The sequence below is a fragment of the Bos mutus genome, chromosome 1 (genome assembly GCF_027580195.1).
Source record: "Bos mutus isolate GX-2022 chromosome 1, NWIPB_WYAK_1.1, whole genome shotgun sequence".
Taxonomy (NCBI): domain Eukaryota; kingdom Metazoa; phylum Chordata; class Mammalia; order Artiodactyla; family Bovidae; genus Bos; species Bos mutus.
In genome coordinates, this window is record NC_091617.1 from 57,163,343 (window position 1) to 57,185,367 (window position 22,025).

General features: G+C 36.5%; 1 protein-coding gene across 5 annotated transcripts in view; it reads right to left on the reverse strand.

Annotated features, from left to right (window-relative positions):
* Window positions 1–22,025, reverse strand: part of CFAP44 (cilia and flagella associated protein 44) — a 115,336-nt gene that overhangs the window by 38,964 nt on the left and 54,347 nt on the right. For 4 of the 5 annotated variants that reach the window (XR_011463975.1, XM_070369334.1, XM_005903368.3 and 1 more), the window contains 9 exons: window positions 16,824–16,969; window positions 15,972–16,242; window positions 13,091–13,146; window positions 12,760–12,922; window positions 11,108–11,238; window positions 7,834–8,030; window positions 4,637–4,811; window positions 4,312–4,489; window positions 1,110–1,610 (listed from right to left, as the gene is read on the reverse strand). Coding sequence is in view for 4 of the 5 variants with exons in the window: in XM_070369334.1 (XP_070225435.1) it covers window positions 1,110–1,610; window positions 4,312–4,489; window positions 4,637–4,811; window positions 7,834–8,030; window positions 11,108–11,238; window positions 12,760–12,922; window positions 13,091–13,146; window positions 15,972–16,242; window positions 16,824–16,969 (1,818 nt within the window). In the remaining variant the exon portion in view is untranslated. The remainder of the gene's footprint in view (window positions 1–1,109; window positions 1,611–4,311; window positions 4,490–4,636; window positions 4,812–7,833; window positions 8,031–11,107; window positions 11,239–12,759; window positions 12,923–13,090; window positions 13,147–15,971; window positions 16,243–16,823; window positions 16,970–22,025) is intronic. The other variant, XM_070369338.1, reaches the window with a different exon arrangement.

Below are 22,025 nucleotides of genomic sequence, written 5' to 3' on the forward strand. Positions count from 1 at the left end.
TTCCCGCATTGGAAAAGGAAATGGCAACCCACTCCAGTGTTCTTGCCTGGAGAATCCCAGGGACTGGGGAGCCTGGTGGGCTGCCATCTATGGGGTCGCACAGAGTCGGACATGACTGAAGCGACTTAGCAGCAGCAGCAGCAGCAGCAGCAGCAGCAACATATAACATTGTATATCAACTATACCTCAATTAAAAATTGTATAATCTAAATTATAAGACAAAACTAACAATACAAAACAGCAGGAAAAATAAGTATAAAGCATGAGGTGCTGATTTAAGTGCAAATGGAGTTTAGAAGAAACGAGAGTATGTAGTGAAGGCAGAAGATTATGGAGCGAGTCTGGAAGTGAGCTGAGTTTTAAAAGATGGCAACTTTGAAAGGAAGTCATTGCAGGCAGAAGGAAATAGCAAAGAAAAATGCACAGATGAAACTCAGAAGGAGGGAAGTGAGTGGGGAGAAACAGGAAGACTGAGAAAACAGGACTGGAAGAAGTAGACATAATGGTGATGAGTAAGGCTGGGGGCAGGGTAACAGGGGTGCCTTCAGAGTGTGGCCAGAAAGACACACTGAGCAAGGCGACTCTGTACAGCTGGCAGGAGGGAGCTTTCCATCCCAGAAAGGACTTTTTCCTCCCCTATTCAGAGCACCTCCTGCACGCAACTGGCCCCAACCTGGTCCTGATTTTCCTAGAAATAAAAATATTTGCTATTCCATGATTCTGAACACTCCCACTAACAGGGCAAACCATACATTAGAGAAAGATCAGGGGTGAAAGGCAGATGGTGCCTCACTTTCACTGGAAGGTTTTAAATCATGCTCCAGCCATCATCTGAAAGCTGCTCCATCACTTCCTTAGCGTGACTTTAGATACCAATTAACATGGATTTGCCCTTGATTCCTAGCTTTTCAAAAAGTTGATAAGCTCCAAAGTTCTGGGCAGAACAGAATGATTTTCACAAGTCCAGGGATGGGGAGGGAAGCCAAACTATCAGTGAGTTGACTGGTCAGAGTTTAGGAAGAGGTTAATGTAGAGAAGTTAAAAATAAGTAAGAATCTAGATCTAGCTCTTCCGTCTTTCAGCTTTAAATAAGCAGTCGCATTTCTTACCCGTCTGATCAAATACTGTTGCATGTACACGTGTTTGATCTCCTCCCTCTTCATAATCTCCAGCTCCACGTCAGTTGGATCTGCTTTTTCAAATTCTGTGAACTTTGGAAGGTCCAGACTGAATGCTGATGCTTTTGATGCTCTAGACAATGAATCACGTGTCGTTAAATCCCGCTCCTTTCCAGAAGAGAGTCTGAGGAAGCCTCCAGCTGAGCCTGCCAATGCTGTCTGTCCCACCTGGTGGGCCTTTTCAACCTGACTTTTCACCTGCTGTTGCTTAAAAGCTAGGAGGGTTTCATCATCATACTGAAATCTCTTTTCTGGAACTTCTTCTGGGTATATCTGAGGGACCTGGGGAATGGGCAGGTGCTTAAATACGGGAAGAGTCGACTGAATGTTCTTCAGTTCTTGGACCAGACACTGTATTTCCTCGATGACAGCCACCTTAAGGTCTCGAAGAGAGACGATGCTCTTGTTCATGTGCATTTTCTTTGAATAGGCCTGAGAAAAGGAACAGGAGGGAAGTGAAATGACAACTCAGCCACAAAGGGCAGTCTGAAACATGACTTGATTTTTGTCCCTTGACTGGTATGCCTAGAAAAATTTGAGAAAAAAATCTTTCTGATCATTCCTATTCACTACCAGGTTATTTTCTCTGATGGTTAGGCTTTTCCCTATTTCATCTCTCCATAAGGGGGAGACAGTCTGGATATGACCTCTGGTGTCCCCCAACTGGCTTATCAGGCTGAGTTCCCCTGTCCTCGTCCCACTACTCACAGAAGTCCTTCTTGAGCCCTGTACTCAGCCAGATCCCAGGAGGGGGAAGGTCATCCTTTAGTTAGGAACACACGAGTAACATCCTAACTCAGGTCCCATGGGCTTAGACTCAGGGGTATCCACCTAGTATCAAACTACAATTTAACCTGTTTTGATTCTGTATTTTGGCCACGTAATGTCTGTAACTCCTTGTGCAGGCAAGGTCATGATTCTGAATTTCAGTATCACGCCACACCAAGACATTCCTGGATTCTTCCTTGGTTCCTTCTCCATTTATCTAAGCCAGGCTACACCCCTGCTTCCGCTCCCTGGTGCCACAGGTGCTTCCTCGCCGCCAGTCCCCTCCCCAGTCTGTCTTTCTTAAATGTGTTTACCAGAGCCTATAATCACATGCAGCCCTACTCCTGTGTGCAGTTAGGCAATCAGATGGCCCCAAAGCTATTAAGAGTAACTTTGCATAAATATTCAGGTTAACAAAAATTAAACATCAAAAGGCACTTCTTCAAGTAGTCTTATAAAACTTACAATGTATTTACAAGCTATTGCAATAAAATAGAGGACATGTTTTACATACTTAAGAATAAACCTTTAAAGCATTAAGATTTAAAGTCAAAATCCAGCCCTTGGGTGAGTTGGGGCCACATCTGAAGTACCTGGAGGATTGAAATTAAGCTGAGAAGAACAAACCCAAACCAGCCTGATGCCTGTAAGGCCGATGTCTTTGAGGAGCCCTATTTACATACCAAGCTTCTTTTTCTAGTTTTCCAAATATCTCACAAACTAAATACTAGCCACAGGGAGGGGGGTGTATAATATACCATTTCTAACATGTTTGAGGAGGGACTCCCCTGGTGGTCCAGTGGTTAAGACTCCACGCTTCCAAGGCAGGGGGTGTGGGTTAGATTCCTGGTCGGAGAATTAAGATCCAATATGCCATGTCTATGGCATGGCATGGCATGGCACATGTCTGGTGCCACCAAAAAATTTTTTTAATAAATAAAATGCTTGATACTTTTCAATGACTTTGAATTTAACCATGATAAGAATGACTTACAAAGCAATCATATTTCAATAAAAAATAAATTAATTTTTTTAAAAAAGAATGACTGCTCATTAACTCTCTAAAGAAGACTAGACATGTCTTGTCTTATTGTTGTTCATTGGTAGAAATACTATTTGTTTTTAATAGACAACACAACTGAGGCTTTGGGAGCTTTACATGACTAGCCAAGTTTATAGAACTACTAAATGGCAGAGATTAAGTGGAAGAGAACTCTGATCTTCTGACCTGTGCACTAGTGTATTCTACATTATTTAATGCTATTACTTTAATAAAATAGATTTCAGTATAGTGCAGTTCAGTTCAGGACATCACACCTGTCCATCACACCTGTCCATCACCTCTAGCTGGACCATGACATTTCAGGTTGGCTGACTGGCAAATTGTGGTTGAAAAAACATTTCTCTATAAGAAAGGATGACACACGATAGTGGAAACAGGAATTTCCTTAGACAAACAGCTAGAAAAACAATCCAAACAGTCACTAATAAAATGTTAAAAATGTCCATTTGATCAGAAAAATATAGTTATGAGCTATGAAAATTTACCTGTGGCTATTGAATATTTGATGCTGGTAAGTACAGCATCTTCGGTGAAATTGAAAGAGACACTCCTTCCTCAATATACTTTACTTCCATTTTTCAGAAAATTATAAAATATTCAAATGTATCATATCTGTGGTATGACTTGGCACTCTTTCCAATGTGATGCCTTGAAATGCGCAATGTGCAGAGTCATACTAGGTGACCATATTCAAAAGTCTCCTCAAAATATTAGCTCAGATGCCTTTTGAGCCTCTGAATGTGAAAAGTCACTTGTCAATTCAAAGTAAGTAATTACTATGACAGGGAGAGGAAACTTTAGTACAAAAACAGATATGAGAGATCAGGATGACTAGAAGCAGTTTGAAAGAATGCAGAGAGAATCAAAATGGAATATATTAATTGTTTAGTATTGAGTCATCTACAAAGTCTGCAAGTCCTTCAAACAAAGGCTAACCACAGTAGCCTCTTTTCCTAAGTTTCTGGTAGTCCACAGCAGCCAAAAACAATATCCAATAAGGATGTGTTTGAATTTCAGAGGTTCAAAGTCCATAAAATATATTGCTTTCACCCATGAAACTGGTATTGAACCAAAAAACTAATTTGAACACTGGTTCTGTGATGTTAATAATCATGGATAAATCTCTTATCTTTAGGACTCAATTTCCTCATGTGTAAAAATGGGCATTACTCTAGGAAAATGATGCAGGCCTTTTCCAAGATTATATATCTTTATGGATCAGATAACAAAATGGGTGGTCTTAGCAGAATTTTTTTTTAAAAAAAGGAATGTCTCATTGTCATAAAAACTACGGGTAAGTACCATAGAGTCTAGGTATCCCAGTTCCTCCTCCTTCTTGGCAGCATTTATTCTCATGTGTTCAGGTATCTTATAGTCTGCAGCTGTCTTCAAATTAAAGTCTCCCATAAATAACTGGGCCTCTTTGATGGCCTGAACATCTTTGGGATCTTCATAGTCATCATCAGGTTTACTTTTGTACCTATCAGAAAAACCGAAAACACAGCCATAAACATAAAAATAAACTCTAACTTTTCTACTTTATTCTAGGTATAGAATCAAATTCAATCGTAAAGCAAAAGCATAATTCTGAGTCTGTGGTGCAATTTCAGATTAAAAAAAAACTTACAGTTCCTCCCATTCTTTTTTTCGTTGCTGAATCTTCATTTGGGCCCTTTCAGCTTTTAATATAAGTTTCCTTGTTTTCTCAATTTGATTTTCCACCATAATTTCACTTAGGGTTTTAGGCCGAAATTTCTTCCCTTTCTCTATGACTGATTCTTCTGGCACACTAATACTTCCACCTATACAGAGAGCCAACAATTGTTTTCAATCTTTATGGAATATCAAGCAAAACTCAAATATTGTTTTCAATCTGCCACATTTTAAAAATCCAAGAATATACCGAATCCATAGTTATGGTGTATATTAAGCAATCACTATGAATTAAACCCCACCATAAGTACTTTCGGAGAAGGCAATGGCACCCCACTCCAGTACTCTTGCCTGGAAAATCCCATGGATGGAGGAGCCTGGAAGGCTGCAGTCCATGGGGTCGCTGAGGGTTGGACACAACTGAGCGACTTCCCTTTCACTTTTCACTTTCATGCATTGGAGAAGGAAATGGCAACCCACTCCAGTGTTCTTGCCTGAGAATCCCAGGGACGGGGAGCCTGGTGGGTTGCTGTCTATGGGGTCGCACAGAGTCGGACACGACTGAAATGACTTAGCAATAAGTACTTTAGAACACCAAAATAAAGAGATATAAATCACAATTTTTACTCCTTAGAAATTTATTTTTTAAAAAACTGGTGACATAAGACATATATTAAAGAAGTAAAGAACATGATCATGAATAACAGACTAGTGGTAGATACTGGGAAGCTGGGAAAGAGTTCTGTAACATGATGATGGAGGAAGAAAACAGCAAGTGAGTCATATTTGATGTGTAATTTGAGGTGATATATATCAACTGTAGTGGTCTGCAGCCAATTTAAAAACTGGTCAGAAACGCACAAATCTAGAACTTAAAATTAATGGCTTTATCACAGACACATGAAAAGATGTTCAACATTACTAGTCATCAGGGAGGGTGTTAGTCATTCAGCTTTGTCCGACTCTTTGCGATCCCATGGACTGTAGCCTGTCAGGCTTCTCTGTCCATGGGATTTTCCAGGCAATAATACTGGAGTATTATTTCATTTCCTCCTCCAGAGGATCTTCTCAACCCAGGGACTGAACCCGGGTCTCCTGCATTGCAGGCAGATTCTTTACCGTCTAAGTCACCAGGGAAGCCCAGTCATGAGGGAAATGCAAATCAAAACCACAATGAGATAACACCTTATACCTGCCAGAATGGCTATTATCAAAATGATGACAAATAACAAGTGTTGGTGAGGAGACAGAGAAAAAGGAACACTTGTGTACTGTTGGTAGGAATCTAAGTTGGTGCAGGAGATTCCTCAAGAATTAAAAACAGAACTACCATATGATGATCCAGGATTCCACTTTTGGGTATTTTTCCAAGGGAAAAAGTTCCACTAACACAAAAAGATATACGCACCCTTATGTTCATTGCAGTATGATTTACAACAGCCAAGATATAGAAGCAAACTAAGTGTTCATTGATAGGTGAATGGATAAAGAATACGAGGTATACACACACAATAGAACATTACTCAGTCATAAAAAAAGAATAAAATATTTTCATTTGTGACAACATGGATGACCTAGAGAGTGTTGCGCTGACTGAAATAAGACAAGAAAAACAAATACTGTATGATTTCTCTTATATGTGGAGCCTAAAAAATCAAAACAAATGAATAAACATAACAAAACAGAAATAGACTCATAATACAGAAAACAAATAGCTGGTTGCCAGAGAGGAAGGGGTCGAAGGATGAAATAGGTGAGGGAGATTAAGAGGTGCAAACTTCCACTTACAAAATAAATGAGCCAGGGGGATGAAATGGACACCACAGGAAACAGTCAATAATGTAGTAATAACTTTGTATGGTAACAGATAATAACTAGACCTACCATGGTGATCATTTTGTGCTGTATAGAAATATGGAATCACTATACTGTAACCTGGAACTAACACAGTTCTGTAGGTCAATTATACTTCAGTAACAATTAATTAAAATAATACTATTGGTTTTATCAGTTATAAGTACCTACTAGAGGAATTACTCAATTTTTGTTCAAGCTACATAGAGATAACACTTTAGATATACATGAAAAATGTTAAATAATATGCATGGTTACCATTTTATTTCATATTTCAAATTTATGGTACTGTGGAAAAATAAGTTAAATATGCCCTGGGTGGCCACAGAAAGATTTGATAATTAAAGTGTATTTCGTATATATAAAATAAATAACCAACAAAGACCCACTGCATAGCACAGGTACTATCCTCAACCTTTGTAATAACCTACAAGGGAAAAGAATCTGATTAACGAACATATGCGTGTGTGTGTGTGTGTGTGTGAACAATCACTTTGCTGTACACCTGAAACTAACACACACTGTAAATCAACTATACATCAATAAAAAATAAAAGTATAATTTGATCTGGATCCCCCCAAAATGGTAGAATTCAGAGAGGAGAGGAGTGAATTGGTCACTTCATTAGGAACCTGCATGTGGACGTTTCAGACATAATTAGGAAGCAGCAAGCAGGACAATAAGCTAAATGTGCCAATCAAGCAGTATGAGAAGACACTATTGGGGATAAAATAGAGATATGTTGCAGAAGGATTAAATATGTGATAAGGGTTTCAGAAGTTATCCTAGAAGCAGAAAGAAGCCATTAAATGTTTCTCAATGAAGAGTGTGAAACAGTAATAATGTCAGTACTGAATCATGGGCTCTAGCCTACATCTGGCCAGGCTGCAGTGCCCTTTACCCTTGATTAGGCTCTCCACATCTGTTCCCAGAATTCCTGTCTTGCTTCTTCTCACCCCAGTCACCCTGTGGGCAGTCACAGGAGGCAGGGATTAGAGATTTATTTTCACACCTGTATTCTCAGCTCTTCATTCTGTTTATGTCCTTGGAAAAGAGTGTGAGTTGTGTTCTAGCCCTACAATCTAGAGTGGGGCCCAGGAGTCTGGGAACATACACTTCCTAGGAAAACTAGCATCTGGGAAAATCCTAGATTTAAGAACAGGTGGACAAGGGAAGCAAGAAATCAGTAGTACTTGGTGCTCTTATCCACCCTTAGTCACATGACTGGGAATCAAAAGGTTCTGCTCACAAAAAGAGAATTCAATTTTGAAATTTTGATAAATATAGACTCAAAAGCCTTCTTGTCATTTATGTTACCTGTATCTCTCTGGCTATCCTTTCTTCCAGTTCCTTCTTTTTCAAACCTCTCAAATTTGCTTGGTCTTCTCTCTGATTGACTTGCCCGTTTGGTTTTGGAGTACTTAGAGGGTTTCACAAGCCTATAGGAGGATATCTTGTGATCACTCTGAATGGCATGAACTACAATAATATCGTTTTCCAATGAATCACGAAATCTGGGGGAAAATAAGTACTTGTAATGGTCACCATTTCAATCATGCTACACAATTATTACACAATAAAATAAGATCACAATGTACATACTGATAAACAATACCATTATATCATGTTGAGTCCAAAATTCAACCATGTATATACCAACAAGGATGTAGTGGAAGTTGAATAGCTCTTAAAGTAGAATTTTCTCATGAGAATACTAAACATCTCATTATTAACAACATACCATGGTTTTGCTAGTATGTAGAAGAGTCAAAATTTTCAAACAGACTGCAGTTTATGGTAAGTGGATCATATTAAACTCTGAGGAAGTGCAATTCATTTTCCTATTATCTCATATAGTACATATACAAAATAATACATATTTCATATAGTTATGATAGATAATAGATGGGGAGATGATAAATGTATATCATATATTACCCTATTTTCTCTACAAAAACATTAAGCTCAGGAATTCATACTACTTTCTGGTTTACCTTCCTCTTATAGCCTACAGAGATTTATCTTTTAAAAGTTCTTCATCAATTTCATTGTTGCTATTTTTTGGCAGCAGTTCACATTTCCTCATCTTTTAACTTTAGGATTTAATTTAATTTATGTATGTAATCATTCCTTTAAAATCTCGGTTGCATCTAAGTTGATTTATAGATTCAACATAATGGTTACCTGACTTTTGAAAAAAGCATCACTACAATCTAGTGAGGAAAGAATGTACCTATCAGCAAAGGATAGTAGGTCAACTGGATATCAATACAGAGACAAAAGACACTTGATCTCTCTTACAGCACCCACAAAAATTATCCAAGACAGAAAACGGCGAAACAGTAGAGCTTCTAGAAGAAAATGGAGGATTATTTCACAAACTGGAAAAAGGCCAAGAATCCTTAATCACCATAAAAGCACTAACCATAAAAAGTTAGTGAAAATATAGGGACTTTCCTGGTGGCCCAGTAGCTAAGACTTCACACTCCCAATGCAGAGGGCTCAGATTTGATCCCTGGCCAGAGAACTAGATCCCACATGCTGCAACTAAGATGCGGCACAACCAAATAAACTTTTTTTTTTGAAGTTGGTGAAACTGTTGATAAAGTGAAAAGAAAAACACCAGTAAACTGAACTTTGTCAAAATTAAAAACTTCTGTTCAAAAAGACACTATAATAAGGATGAAAAGACAAGCTACAGCGTAGAGCAAGATATTTTACATGCATGCATGTATACACGCATGCACAGATATGTCACTATATACATGTGTCACATATATGACAAAAGTCTCATCCAGAATATGACTACCACAACCCAAGTTTTAAATGAGCAAAAGACTTGAACAAACATCTAATGAAAGAGAATATACAAGTAATCAATAAGTATTTGAAATGGGAGTGAAAATTGTCACTCATCCAGGAAATGTCAATTTAAATCACACTGACACACTACCACAGAATAACTGAAATGCAAAGATCTGACACTGCCCAGTGATGGCAAGCATGAGTGTTACAGGTTGAACTGTGTCACCTAAAAAGAATATGTTGAAGTCCTAACCATCCCAGGTGGCTCAGAATATGACCTTATCTGAAAATAAAGTCTTGACAGAGGTAATCAAGTTAAAATGAGATCATTAGGGTGGATCCTCATCCAACATGACTGGTATCCTTATAAAAAGAGGAAATTTGGACGAGCACAGAGGAAATATATCTGAAGAGACAGAGAGAATTCCATATAAAGACAGAAGGTTTGGAGTGCTATATCAACAAGCAAACTGAAATAAGTGCTAAGCATGGGTCTAGGCATGGAGGCCTCAGTAGCTGCGGCATGTAAGCACAATACTTGCAGGTCTCAGCCCCTAGAGTGCTGTTTCAGCAATAGTGGCACAGGGCTTAGTTGTCCCGCAGCATGTGGGATCTTCCTGGATCAGCAATTGAACCTGTGTCCCCTGCACTGGCAGGCAGATTCTTTACCACTGAGCCACCACGGAAGCCTGCTCATTGGAGCTGGAGAAAGCCTGCACACAGTAAGATCCAGCACAGCCACAAATAGATAAATCTAGAGGGAAAAAAAAACTGCTTATGTCAACCAAAAGGCATATACACAAGAATGTTCATAACAGTATTACTCGCTGTAGCCAAAAATAGAAAAAACTCAAATATCCATCAGCAGTTAAACAGATGAATAAATTGTAGTATAACCATTGAATAGAATATTTCAAAGTAATGAAAACTGCTACCTGCATCAACATGGATAATCTTAGGCATGATACTGCATAAAAAAGCCAGATACAAGAGAGTTCATACTGAAGCTTTACATATATATGAAAGTTCACAGACACAACTAACCTATGGTGATAAACATTCATCTCTAGAGAGTAAATACTGGGAGGAAGACACAAGGGAACTTTCTGGAGTGCTACAAATGTTCTTACTCTAGGTGGTGGATATTTGTGTTTATGTATCTACAAAAATGTATTGAGATTTAAGCATTTATGTATGTAAATTATATCTAAAAAAGGCAGAAAGAAAAAGCAGTCTCCTCTGGGAAGTCATATTAATGCATGAGAGGAATCAGATAGGAAGTTGTCATCTTTCATTACAAGTCCTTTGCCTCTATTTTATTTTTGATGCTTCCTGGGTGATTTAGTGGTAAAGAATCTGTCTTCAATGCAGGAGACGTGAGTTTGATCCCTGGGTTGGGAAGATCCCCTACAGAAGGGAATAGCAACCCCTTCCAGTATACTTGCCTGGGCCAGCGGACTATAGTCCATGGGGTTGCAAAGAGTTACGCTCGACTGAGCATGCACACATACATACTGTGTTAATTAAATATAAAATAAATAATTTGTCAAAAACCAAAAACAAATACATATGACATAATTTGGTTTGTAAAAATTTTGCATATTTAAACGAGAAAGGAACGAGCTCAGGGAGATAGCAGCAGTGACGAGAGAATTACCAGAGTTTTAGGCATTAGTAGGTACTATAGGAGACCAACTATTTGACCACTTCCATAAAACCACTGGAAACTACTTTATTCAAATATCTGTTCATAAACATCTTGACTTGAAGGAAATATGGATCCTACCTATTCTGTAGCTTCTTTAGACCAAGCTGGTGTTTCTCCTTTTCCCAAGCCAATTCCTTTTCCACTCGTTGAATTTTATTAGCTGTTTTCCTGCCAATCTCAGCACGAATTTTGGAATCTAGATCAAAATCCTGAAGATAAGTAGACTTGTTCACCAAAATGGGTACTGTTACCAATGGACTTTAGCAATCCTATTTCATACATAAATATAGACATTTAAGGTTTGTCCTCCATTCCATGCCACATAACTCTCTCCTACATATCATAAACTCTCTGATTCTAGAAACTGCAGACTTTGATTTTACTGTCACAAAATATGGAGAAAAGTTCTCAGAAATAATTAACAATGATGAAAACAGAGTTACATCTTGAAAGATTAGTCCCACAATCGAAAACAATGAATGTTAACAGAACATTTGCAGAGTGTACCAAATTAAAAAAAAAAAAAAAAAAGAACTCCCTCTACCCCGAAGCAGCTACTATTACACAACTAGCTGTGCACAGGGCAGAAGTTCATGGCACATGTTCATCAGCTGAACCTCCCCTCCCATGTGACCCCACCTAGGAAAGGCCATAATGTGTTTGGCGACTTGCTGATAAAACCGAGTCAGGCTTGAATATTCTTCACCAAAGAGGCCATTTCCCCCATGAGGATACTTAGGGACCTCGTGTTTCTTTACTTCACTCCTGGAAAAATAACAGGGCCCTCATTCACACTAAATTACAAGTAATTATTTTTTCCAGATGTGTTGGTGCTTCTAGTAACGATGTATGTAAAATGCTCAGCCACAGAACTTGCCCCAGTTGTTCTTTATTTTGGACTAAGTCACCCATATTCTGCAAGTGTCAATCCTTTTATTAGTACCATAACAAACATCTTTTAACCATTAAGTTGGTCTTTTCGCCAATATGAGTTTATCAATGTGATTTCACCAATTTTTTTTTTTTTAATGAAATTGGCTAAGTGCTTCTAGAATTATAGGACTGGGTAATCCATGGGTATAGTCAAGAAAATAAATTCTGAGCTTTTATTTGACTAGGTTCTTGATAGTAATTCCATTTAAGATAACAAAAATGGGGGAAAATATTACTAGCAGGTAGAAGTGGTTATCCTATTTGGGTCACACCGAGAAGCTTTTTTGGGCTTCCCTGGTGGCTCAGAAGGGGTTGTCAATAAGGCACAAGAGAAAAATTTAATAAAAAATCAGCTTAATTTGGTGACTGTCCCCATAGCTGCAAATATTTTTTAGCAACTTTGTAGATGAACCAGTTTTTATCTTTCCAATAGAGCTGGTGAATTATACAAAAGAAATCACAGAGAATCAAATTACATAGTATGTGCCTATCCAACACTTGGTTGGATAACTTGGTTAGGTATGATAATGATTGATAACCAGATTCAAATTTATATTTATCTTATTACCAAAAGCATATGAAGTAGCTAAATCCAGAAGTAAACTTTGTACAAAGAGACTCATCTACATCCAAACCAACTTGTGTGACAAGTTCTACAGTAGTTTAGTTGTTAAAACACTGACCGGCCAGGCAAGGGAAATTTAAAGATGGGTTTAAGTGTTCTGCTTGGTCAAATAGCAGTCTCAATTCAGAAACAACATATGTTAAAATTAAAATCAAATTTATTTGAGGCTTACTGTCCGTTTAAACTGCATATGTTTGGGTAATTCTTCATTCATCTGTAGTAGTTTCTGTAATTGATTCCTTAAAGCTTTGATCCGTTCTCTCTTTCCAGCCTTAATTTCTTCTACTTCTTTCATTAACTTGTCATGTTCTCTTTTTCTTCTGGCATTCTCAATACTGAAAATAGAAATTTTAAAAGATAACATAACTTTAATATAGAAATAGCAAAAAGAAAACTAGTACTTAATAATTTGGAAATTCATTCAGCTTGGTCAACTTTGTTAAAATGTTGATGTAGTTTGCAAAAGCCCAGACCTAGTATGTATTGATCAAAAATTCTCATACCTGTAGGCTTTAGGATCTTCAATATCTTCTGGAATTGGCTCTGTTTCTATTCCAAACTGTAGGAGAAGGAATGAAAGGTTAGCCCCTTTAAATCACATATTTCCCTTAAAAGACTTAGTAAGTAGTAAATCGAGGGGTTTTCTCTTCTAACAGTTGGAGGCCTAGAAAGTACTTTCACAAAAAAATAAACTAGGGAAAAAACTTATATTTGTTTTTACTTCAGTTAAAGGGGTAAGTAGAAAAAGAAACCCAATCTCAAGTATGCAAAATGTTAATATCATCACATTCCCCTTCCAAATAGGAATTATTGATATTCATGTGTTACTAACAAAAATACAGCAAAAGAAATCCTCAAGGTCATTTATTTTCAAATACTTCTTTTTAAAAAAGCATATTCCTTTCATACATGTTTTGAGTCCCTTCAAAATACCTCATGCGTATACAATGAAAAACTTCAAATACATATATTTTAAAAATTTTAAGTGTTTCACTTGACCTTATCAAAAACATTCAGTGGGAAATACACAGAATAATATAATCCCTCTCCTTGAGAAGGATATGAAATCAGAAGTATGACTCTCCTTTAGAAAGGAAGCTTAAATTAAGAAGTACTATGAAGTAAATCACTTGAAAGTACTTTGTTTTAAAAATACAGGTTCTGTGCTGAAAAATGTCTTAGGTTGCTGAAAAGGATTTATGACCCAATGAATGAAACAAAAAGTCCTAGTTTTCTAGCTAACCTGTTCTTAAGTAAAATTGAACTTATTTTCTATTCTCTTTCATACCACATAGGGTCTTTATTTTGCTGTCATTTGTTGTAAAGAAATAATGATTCTCTTTTGATCAAGTTGGTTTTTAAGTGCTCATCTTGATACACATAAAATATAAACGTACATTTATGTAAGACAAGATCATAAGGTCACGACTAATGTCAGAGACAAGGGATGGCTAATACATTTTAGTTACTATTAATCATTTAGGACAGAACTTGACTGAACTTTGTTTTTTTATTTCTCGGAGCTAAGCCCCTTGCTTCTCCAATATCAGTTGCAATTTGCAAGACGATACTAATAACAGCCAACCATCTCCTGTTTACAGCAAATAAGTTAAACAGATGTGCTTCCAAAGAGTTCCAAACACCTGCTAATTGTTCTTAATCCTGACTGCACTCTAGAACTGTTGGGGCTGGGGAAGAGGCAAGTTTTAAAAAATACAGATGGTCTCTGACTTATGATGGTCAACTTAGTGACCATTTAAGATGGTCAACTTAATGACTATTTATTTGACTTAATGATGGTGCAAAAGCAATATGCATTTTGTAGAAAGCATACTTCAAGTTCGGAATTTTGACCTTTTCCTGGCAAAGGACATGCAGTAGATCCTCCTTCACAATGCTGGCGGCTGCTGCAGCCACCCAACCACAAGGGTAAACAACTGGTACCCTCACCACTGGCTGTACCCACAAAACCATTATATTCACTTCAGTACAGCATTCAACAAATTATATGATATAGTCAACACTTTATTATAAAACAGGCTTCATGGTAGATGATTTTGCCCAACCGTACACCAATGTAAGTGTTCTAAGCACGTTTAAGTTAGGCTAGGCTAAGCTGTGATATTAAGTAGCTTAGATGTATTATATGCATTTTCAACCTAAGATATTTTCAATTTATGATGGGCTTATCAGGACACAACCCCAATGCATCATAGGTTGAAGAAGATCTGTACTAATGCCTGGGACTCACTTTCTGAGATTCTGACCTAATTCCTCTTGGATGGGCTCAGGCATCTATACTTTTAAGAGCTCCCCAGTGATTCTAAAATAGGTTAAGAAACTCAGACTGGTGCAGAGCTTAATTTTTTTACTTTGCATATTCAATTCTTTCTGATTTTGCCTTCTTAAAGGCTGCTTCAGAGACTTAAACATTAATTGCAGTCATAAATAAAAGGAGACCATTATAAAAATGTGGAATGGATTTTTTCTATTCAGTATGGGTTTCCATGGAGAGTTGGTACTAAGTAGAAAGATAAAGATTTTCACCTTGTTCATCTATTTTGTCTGCTGGAAATTTTCTCTTCCTGAGCTGGATCTCTTTTGACAACAGTTCACTCTCCAAATTTTGCTGCAGTTAATAGAAATGAAAATTTACCTGCTCAAATCTTCCCTACTTTCTCTGCATGTTCTTTTGAAGTGGGCTACCTGTTAAACAGGAAGCTGATGTGTTCACAGGAGTTTTAACTTTGGTCGAATACAACTCATTCTTTACAAGCAATTCTAACAGTTATTAGTGATTTTAGCCAAAGGAATCACTTTGATAACAGAAAATTTAGGTCTTGTGATAGGGTAAAGGTATATAATTTGGGGATCCAAACCTTCAATCTTCTTTACAAAGTCAGTAATGCATTCTTTTTAAGAATACAATAATTTGACTCTTTGATAATACTGTCACATTCTAATAGTAAAGATGATAATATTTTTACAACCCCTTTCAAAGGTACAAATTATGGTATACATCCCACATATGCCTCTTCAATGAGTGAATGAATAAATAGAAAGCAAAATATATCTGAAAAAAAACTGCATCCTGAAAACAAAACTTTGCAAAGTGATGGAGACAGAAGAATTAATAGTCTTTTTACTTGAGGGACTTCTATATCTTTAAATAATATATCAAATAACTAAAGTAATAAAGTGAATTCAATATCTTTGATCATATTATTTGATCACAGAGACACCAGAAAGGCCAAATTATAATACTGGTAGGAAGATTAGACTGTAAGGTATTTATATCCAAATTCATCTTTAACTGAATGTGAACATTTTAACACCAAAACATTAAAACAAAGTTGCTGTTACTGTTATTAGTCAGTTACATACCCTGGGAGATGGCACTTTGGCTTTCACAACTTTCTTTAACTCAAACTCAGAAAAAATGTTGAAAACAAAGATATTACTATCTGCTCCAGCAGTCACCAAGAACCGGTCATCAAAGCTAGTAGAGATGGCATTAACACGTCCATAATTATTGTCATGCATATTGAAATGCCAGTAGTCCTCCATGCTGGTCAATGAAGAATCATTCTTACTTAGGATATATACTCGAATCGCTCCATTTTGCATTCCACAAAACATCATTTCTTGGTTAATACTATGAAACACAAGCAAAGTACATTGTTTTTCATATTAATCTGAAAATGTTTAATTTTAAATTAATCAACAAATGGCTAAAGTTTTAACAACAAAGATGTTATGGAGTAAATTGTGTCCCCACAAAATTCAGATGCTGAAGCCCTAAAAAACTATGGCAGCTCTAGTAAATTAATACAAAAGGGTAGAAGGAGAAAAAGACAATTTAAAATCTGGAGCTATTATATTTTGGTTTAAAAGAATGATCAGCATATATGCTTAATTCTCAGTTATTCAATTTGTGATTTCTCCAGAATCATTGTAACCTGGAACTTTTGCTATCTGACTACACAGTAGCATCCTCCTAAGTAACAAAAAGAAAATTGATACAATTCAATTGTGTAATATATTCTGACAGAACGTTTGATAAAAAGGTTGAAGTAGTTTCAGGATTAGCTTTGACTCTACTTTAGTCATTTGATTTAACTAAACATTGAGTATTCCATTTGGACAGATCTTTAGAAATCGTAATACTCATGATGGAAAAAACAGACAATAATGGGATACAGTTTTTTTTTTTAAGAATCCTGAAATTCTGGTCACCTGAAAGTGATAGTTGTGATGGGATTATCCTCTGTATCCTCAAGAAGACGGAAATCAAAAGGTTCATCTTTCCTTACTGTGTTATCACTGCTTTTGTCATCTGAGGGGAATTCACAGTGATACAGAAAACCAGAATCATAGCCACCCTAGAAAAGAGTGAAACCACATAGAATATAGTACCTGAAGATAAGACACATGTGACCACATGAGGAGTTTTTGATAATTTCAAATTTTAACACATACAACAGATGTCTTAAAACATATATTTTATATAATTTCTATGATTATAAATAAGTTTTATAAAGCATGTCTATTATTCATTTATATTCAGCCATACAATTATAAAAATAAAATACCTTACAATGATTTGTTTCCACTTAAAACACAAGAGAGATATCACTTCTGTCTACATACTGAATTCCATTTTATTTCAAGGATTATTCAGTATAAGTAGTATTTAACAATAGAGTTTTATAGATCATGGTTTTTAGAGATTTCCAGTCTAGGACATTTTTTTTCTCCCTAAAGCAATTGCTAATCTTGAAAATGGAAGCTGAGAAATTAAGAAGCTGAGCAGAGCAATCTGTAGTCTCATGAGCTTAGAAAAAGGCAAAGAATTCCCAGGGTCCTCCAAAAAGAAGGAGCCATTGTAAACACACCTTCCACTGGGCTTTCTGTTGCAATCCCAAAGCACTGTATCCCACATGTATGAAGAAACTAGAAAGAGACTGGCCCTCGCAGAAAGTAAAACCTAATTTCAAGTCATCTCAATCACTGACTGGATGAAACTGACCTAGGATTTCTAGTTGCTTTCCAGAACTGAAAATCAATTTCCAGGAGATAATAGCAATATACAGAGACTCAAGTTGATGCTACAGTTTTTCATAAAGTCTAGCTTTCAACTAAAAAGAAAGCAAAAAAGCAACTAAGTGTATTAACAAAGTCTTGACTGAAAATCAAGAGAAAAAAACAGAGCCAAGAAACAAAATTATAAGAAATATTGATAGAGGTGTTTCCAAAATGGACTCCAAAATAACTATGATTAATATATTTAAGGACTTTAGAAGGCAGAAAAATTTAGAAGTCAACTAGGATCTATGAAAAAGTAGATAATGGGAAAAATGAAAATTCTAGAACTGAAAAATAAAATGACAGAAATTAGAATTCAATAGATTGGTTTAAAAACAATTAGACACAGCCAAAGCTAGAGTTATGAAAGTGAGACAGGATCAGAAAAAAAATAGACTAAGGCAGGAGAGAGAAAATAAAGATGTAAAAATTTTTAAAAAGGAGTGTAAGATCTGTATGAGGCGTAATAATAAGGATTAATATACATAAAATTGGAATTCCACAAGACCAAAAATATGGACTAGAAAGAGTCCATATTTAAATGTCTGAAACTTTTCTAAAACTGAGTAAAAATGTGTTAAAGTGCAAGAAATGCCAGTGACCCACAAGCAAGATATATGAAGAATTTACACCTTTTAACATGAATTTCATAAAACTCCTAGAAGAGCCCATAGGCAAAACATTCTGTGACATAAATGATACCAATGTTTTCTTAGGTCAGTCTCCCAACACAATAGAAGTAAAAAAAAAATAATAAGAATGAAAACAAATGGAACCTAATCAGACTCACAAGCTTTTGCACAGCAAAGGAAACCATATAAAAACAACAACAACAAAAAGTCAGTCTATGGAATAGGAGAAAATATTTGCAAACAATGTGACAAGACAGGGGCTTACTCTCCAAAATATACAAACAGCTCATACAACTTCACACAGAAAAACAAACAACCCAATCAAAAAATGGGCAGAAGACTTTAATAGACATTTCTGCAAAGAAGACATATAGATGGCCAGCAGGCACATGAAAAGATGCTTAATATCACTAATTAGAGAAATAAAATTCAAATTTACAATGAAGACTAAAAATAGAACTGCTGTATGATTCAACATTCCCACTCTTGGGCATATGTATGTCCAGACAAAACCATAATTCAAAAAGATACATGCAACCTTATGCTCATAACAGCACTATTCATTAGCCAAAACATGGAAACAACCTAAATGTCCATTAACAGATGGATGGATAAAGAAGATGAAGTACACATGTGCAATAGAATGCTACTCAGCCATAAAAAAAAACGAAATAATGCCATCTGCAGCAACATGGATGCAACTAGGGCTTATGATACTAAGTGAAGTTAACTCAAAAAGAGAAAAATAAATACCATACTATATCACTAATATGTGGAGTCTAAAATATGAAACAAATGAACCTATCTACAAAACAGAAACACTCATAGACATAGAGAACATACTTGCGGTTGCCAAGGGGACTGGGATGGGAAGGGCTGAGAGTGTAGGATTAACAGATGTAAACTGTTACAGATGGATAAACAAACATGGTCCTACTTTATAGCCCAAGGAACTATATTCAATATCCTGTGATAAACCATAAGAGCAAAAGAATTTTCTTAAAGGAATATCTATATGTATATAACCAAGTCATTTTGTTGTATAGCCAGAGATTGTCACAATATTGTAAAACTATACATCAATAAAAAAATAAAGAATTTACACATTTTAACACAAAATCTTCAAAACAATGAGAAAGAAAGATGCATAAGATTACAAATAAAGAATAATAAAAAGATGTAGATGGTAGAATGGAAGACAAAAGATGATAAAAATATAGTTTTGAAAAGAAAATATACAGAAGAAATAAAAAACATTTAAAGGCAAAATAGGCACAATAAGGCAAAAAAAAACCCCAAACTCATATATACATATATATATGTGTGTGTGTATATAAATAATTTGACAATGAGGTGTGGGGGAGGATACACAGCATTAAACATACAAAGATCTTTTTTTCTCTAGAGCTAGTAAAAGAATAAATTTATGTGAAATTATGGGTTTCAAAGGTGGTGCTAGTGGTAAAGAACCCACCTGCCAAGGCAGGAGACATAAGAGACAGAGGTTCAATCCCTGGTTTGGAAAGATGCCCTGGAGAAGGGAATAGCAACCCACTCTGGTATTATTGCCTGAAGAGTCCCATGAACAAAGGAACCTGGAGGGCTTTGGTACAGTTCAGTTCAGTCACTCAGTCATGTCTGACTCTGCAACCCATGGACTGTAGCATGTCAGGCTTCCTTGTCCTTCACCAACTCCCAGAGCTTGCTCAAACTCATGTCCATCGAGTCAGTGATGCCATCCAATCATCTCAATCTTTGTCGTCCCCTTCTCCTCCCACCTCCAATCTTTCCCAGCATCAGGGTCTTTTCCAATGAGTCAGTTCTTTGCATCTGGTGGCCAAAGTATTGGAGCTTCAGCTTCAACATCAGTCCTTCCAATGAATATTCAGGACTGATTTCCTTCAGGATAGACAAGTTTCATCTCCTTGCAGCCTAAGGGACTCTCAAGAGTCTTCTATAACACCACAGTTCAAAAGCATCAATTCTTCAGTGCTCAGCTTTCTTTCTAGTCCAACTCTCATATTCATACATGACTAATGGAAAAACCATAGCTTTGACTAGATGGACCTTTGTTAGCAAATTAATGTCTCTGCTTTTTTAATATGCTGTCTAAGGTTCTCATAGCTTTTCTTCCAAGGAGCAAGCATCTTTTGATTTCATAGCTATGGTACACAGGACCACAAAGAGTCAGACAGGACTGAAGTAACTGAGCATGCATATTAAAATAAGGGTATATATTATGATCTTTAGAGTCACCACTAAAAATAGTAAAAACAAAAAAAAAAGTATAATAGAGGAGGAAAATTGGGGGGGTGGGGTGGGAAACTACCTAATTATCTGATAGAAGGTGAAAAGGGGAACATATAACTGAAATTGATGTGATAAATAGAAATAATAGGACAGTAGCTTTAATCTAAAATATATTAGTCACTACATTAAATGTAAATGGATACAGCATTCTATTAAAATAAAGATTTTACTACAGGATTAAAAAGAAAAAGCCTAACTTTGTGCTGCTTACAAAAGATATACTTCAAAATAAGAATATGAAATGTAAAGGAAAAAGAAGAATCATCAACAGCTCTGAGTTTTGGCTTAGAAACTGGGTGGATGGTTGTTCCATTTACTGAGATGGAGATGGAGCAAGTTTGTACAGGGAAAGTGTGATTTTTAAAGTTCTATTTTGAACATGTTCATTTTGAGGTGCCAAGTAGAGATGTCAAGTTGGATGTTCAAGGCTGAATATGAGAGGAGAGGTCAAGACTAGAGATAAACATGAGATTTGCTGACATATAATTGATATTTAAAGCCATGGGACTAGATGAAATCATCTAGCAAGAAGGAGGCTGCCCAAGAACTTGAACATCCTCAAGTTCTTCAAAGTTAAAAGCTAGTTCAACAAATAAGAAGCCAGCAAGAGAAGCTAAAAAGGAGTGGCCTGGCCAACAGAAAGTGGTGTCATAGAAGCCAGGCCCCCCAAAAAAATGCTTTAAGAAAGATGGTAGGTCAACTCTATCACATGCTTCTGAGAGGCCAAATGGACAGAGAAGTGGCCACTGGGCTTTACAGTATGGAAATCTTTGATGATGTGAAATTGTGAAGATAAAAACCCAAGTGGAATGGGTTAAAGACCAAACAGGAGATGAAGAAATTAAGCCAATGATTACACACAACTCTTTCAAGAAGTTTTCCTATAAAGGAGCAATGGATGAGAAGAAAGGATGTTAAAGAAAAAAATTTAAGTTGGTAAGTACTAGGAGCATGTTTATATGCTGATGATAAGAAGTGAGTAAACAGAGAGAGATTGAAGATACAGGAGACCAGCTCATTTATTTCAGAAGTAAAACCTTTGAGAAAGTGAGAGGGGATGGGATCAAGAGGCCATTTGGAATAGTGTCCTTGGGAAGTTGTAACAGACGATTCACCAATTGTTAACAGTAGCAGACAAACTTGTATGGATCCCCATAGAACATGAGATCTAAGACAAGATAAGGAAATGCCATCTGATTGTTTTTATTTTCTCAGTGAAATGTGAGATGGGAATTCCCTGGCAGTCCAGTGGTTAGGACTCAGTGCTTCCACCACCAGGGCCTGGGTTAAATTCCTGATAGGGGATCTAAAATCCCGAAAGCCACACAGCACAACCAGAAACAACAAAACAGAAACAAAAAGAAAAGAAAACGTGAGGTAAGGTTATGACTAGAAATTGAGGGAAGGTGAA